This window comes from Papaver somniferum, unplaced genomic scaffold (genome assembly GCF_003573695.1).
Source record: "Papaver somniferum cultivar HN1 unplaced genomic scaffold, ASM357369v1 unplaced-scaffold_128, whole genome shotgun sequence".
NCBI classification, from domain to species: Eukaryota; Viridiplantae; Streptophyta; class Magnoliopsida; order Ranunculales; family Papaveraceae; genus Papaver; species Papaver somniferum.
This window is the reverse complement of record NW_020621936.1, coordinates 5,010,882-5,013,944: the sequence shown is the minus strand read 5'-3', so window position 1 is coordinate 5,013,944 and position 3,063 is coordinate 5,010,882. Positions and strand designations below refer to the sequence as shown.

At 37.7% G+C, this 3,063-nt stretch overlaps 2 protein-coding genes across 2 annotated transcripts; both read right to left on the bottom strand.

Moving 5' to 3' along the window:
- Window positions 1-355: 355 nt before the first annotated feature.
- Window positions 356-1,194, bottom strand: LOC113331757 (F-actin-monooxygenase MICAL3-like). Its single transcript, XM_026578400.1, has 2 exons — window positions 1,067-1,194; window positions 356-658 (listed from the first exon to the last, which is right to left on the bottom strand). Exons 1-2 carry the CDS (start codon window positions 1,145-1,147, stop codon window positions 464-466), a joined length of 276 nt encoding a protein of 91 aa, XP_026434185.1. The 5' UTR covers window positions 1,148-1,194; the 3' UTR covers window positions 356-463.
- Window positions 1,195-1,965: 771 nt separating this feature from the next.
- Window positions 1,966-2,583, bottom strand: LOC113331843. Its single transcript, XM_026578497.1, has one exon. The coding sequence runs from the start codon at window positions 2,581-2,583 to the stop codon at window positions 1,966-1,968; it is 618 nt and encodes a 205-aa protein (XP_026434282.1).
- Between the last annotated feature and the right edge of the window lie 480 nt (window positions 2,584-3,063).

The following is a 3,063-nucleotide window of genomic DNA, read 5'->3' as shown; positions in this document are numbered from 1 at the left end:
TGGAAAAACCATGGAATGTCAAGTCTAGTGGCTTCCAAGTTGGGGTCTTCCACAGAAAATCCAAGCAAGGTTCCACGATTTCGTGGAATCCATCTGAACGCCAATAAGAATAGCGCTAAACGCTAATAAGAATAGCGCTAAAAAAACGCCATTAAGAATTGCGTTTTTTTTTATCCGTAGATTTAAAATGAGTTGTTGAAATCTAACGGCCGAGAAAAAAGCTCCATTCTTAATAGCGTTTTTTTAACTCCATTCTTAATTGCGTTTTTTTAGCTCCATTAAGAATAGCGTTTCTACTATTCCACCATTACACTTGCGCTTCCATCCACAGTTCCAAGTGCTGAGGTGGCGTGGAAGATGGAAGATGGATGGATTCCACCATAAGACTTGCTCTTACTAATACCTGGAATTTGTCAATCCTTAATGCTAAATAAGCAGTTGTAATTGTCTAGCATTATTTCCCTCAAACTGAATCGTTGATCTTCTTCTTCTCATCCTCATCGCTTTCCTCATCCTCATCGTTTTCCTCCTCTTCCTCCACCGCCTCACCCTCCACCACCTCACCGTCAATCACCACCTTCTTCACCGTAACTCCTTTCTTCAACCACTCCCGCTTAATCCCATCCACCATTTTCTGTAATTCCTTCCTTTTCCTTTCCTTTTCCAGTCTCCCAAGATATATACCGTCAGTTATTGTACGAATTTTCCGATTAGCAATGAATATGTACTTTCTCTATATAGATTAACTTTCCTTGTATAGATTAACATTCAATTTACATGAAATCTTTCAGAAAAAAAACACCACCAAGAAATTTAATACAGTAATTAATCTCAATTTCTCTAAAAGATCGAGGGATTTACGGAGAAAACAAAATCATAAAACATAAAAATTGATTTAATCTGCAACCAGAAAACCAGCACCACTGATTAAAATAGACTGAACATAGACACCCTAGGTAGAACCCATTAATTAAAAAGGCTGAGATCACTTTTCTGCTTTTTAAAATGTATCGATTTAACCATAAATAAGAAATGTTATATGCTAGATCGAAAGACATATACGTACTGGTGGTCCCATATACGCTGATGCTGGTTTCTTCTTTGATGATTTCGGCATAATTGACTTGTTTGATGATGAGTACTCCATGGTTTGAAGTGGGTTTTCACAACGAAGAAATAAAGACGGCCTAGAGATAAGATTAAGATGCAGAGAATGTGTGCGAGATGAGGGAGAGTTCCAATTTATATTAAGAGATGGAAAGGTTCTGCCCGGTACACTTTCGTGCCACACTAATACTCCTAGGACGCATTAATTAAATACCCTTATTTTTCAGGCACGAATATACCCTCCCACCAACAGCCGAGTTGGCGCAGTGGTAGATGGTGTAGTCTCGTATGCCTGTTGTCTCATGTTCGAATCTGACTATACATTTAATTTTTGTCAATTGGTTGTGAATTGGATGTTCAAATCTATAGTCCTAAATTAGCTATTAGCCAAGCTAAAAACGAATATATCCTCCCCAAAATAATTATATCCTCCTATCAATCCTAAATTGGCTATTAGCCAAGCTAAAACGAATATACCCCCAAAGTAATTATATCCTCCTATCAAGAATCGTACTTGATCTTGACAAGACTAAGATGATTAATCAGATAAACAAGAAGTACACAGTTCGATAAGTTACTTCTACACTCAACAGAGTACAGCCTCAGATCGGTTTTCTTCTTTTCTGCCTCTCTTACAAAATCGCTACAGACTTTAAAGAAACTAAAACCCTAAAGTCTAAGACCTAGCGCCTAACAACCTTATACGTGGTTGCATCTCCTACGTCAAAAACAGATAACTTAAATCTAAACTGGAATTTTTACTGTTGTACGGATGCATTCTTGCCACACCCACAAGTTACTCAGGGATGTCATGGCTGGGATTTGACAATTACCCTCCCCTTCGCACAATCTTTGTCCTCAAAGATTAAACTTAAGGAAATAAGCTTGAACATTGGCAACATCTTCCCATGTAGCATCATCTGGTGTTGTATGAGACCATTGAATAAGAACTTGTTGGACTGCTCTGCCTTGACGATAATCCTGATGATAATCCGATGCAGCAATTGGAATCAAGACAATTTCACCTTCTTCATCTGTGAGTGGCAGGGATGGGACAGTGATGGCAGTTGTTCCCAGTTTATTCTTGAGCTGAGACACATGGAAAACTGGATGTATTTTGGAGGCTGCAGGGAGAGCTAATCTGTAAGCAACTGATCCAATTTTTTGAGTCACCTGGAATGGGTCATAATATCTTGTTGAGAGTTTGAAGTTGCTCCTTACAGCCATAGAAGATTGCCTGTATGGCTGTAACTTGAGAAAAACTTGGTCACCCACTTCAAATGACCTGTCAGATCTCTTCTTATCATCAAAAAACTTCATCCATTCCTGAGATTTATGACGAGACTCCTTGAGAAGATCCAGCATTGCATCCCTGTCCCTCAAGTAACTTTCAACAGCAGCTACTGATGAAGTAACTTCCACAGGAAAAGCTAGATGTGGAGGTGCATATCCATACAGAGCAGAAAAAGGAGACATTTTTAAACTAGAATGGTAATTGGTATTGTACCACCATTCTGCAAGGGAGAGCTGATTAAAGATTTTTCGGTGGTTGTAGTAATAAAGGTTCGAACTCTAAGATTTGTGAAGGTGAAGGATTTTTAGATTTATAAAAATTATATACAAATATAGACAAATTGGTAGAGAGGTACTGGGACTAATGATTCGGCCAATTTTCATAACATAGGGCTCAATGATTTATTCTCAACAATAATCGCTCAAAACATAAATTATATGGACTCTTATTTTGCCAAAGTAGATTTTCAAAATATTGATTGTAAGTCCTAAGCATGATGTATCAAAACACCTAAGCCAAGCATACATCATCAAATTAAATAACAACCAATTAATTCAAATCATATTTCAATTTTAAATTAATGCAAAAGTCTTAAAAAGAATTAATAAAATTACCCATTTATGAAGCTCGGCCTCCTCCGTCGCCCCAGTGTTGGGGTTTAA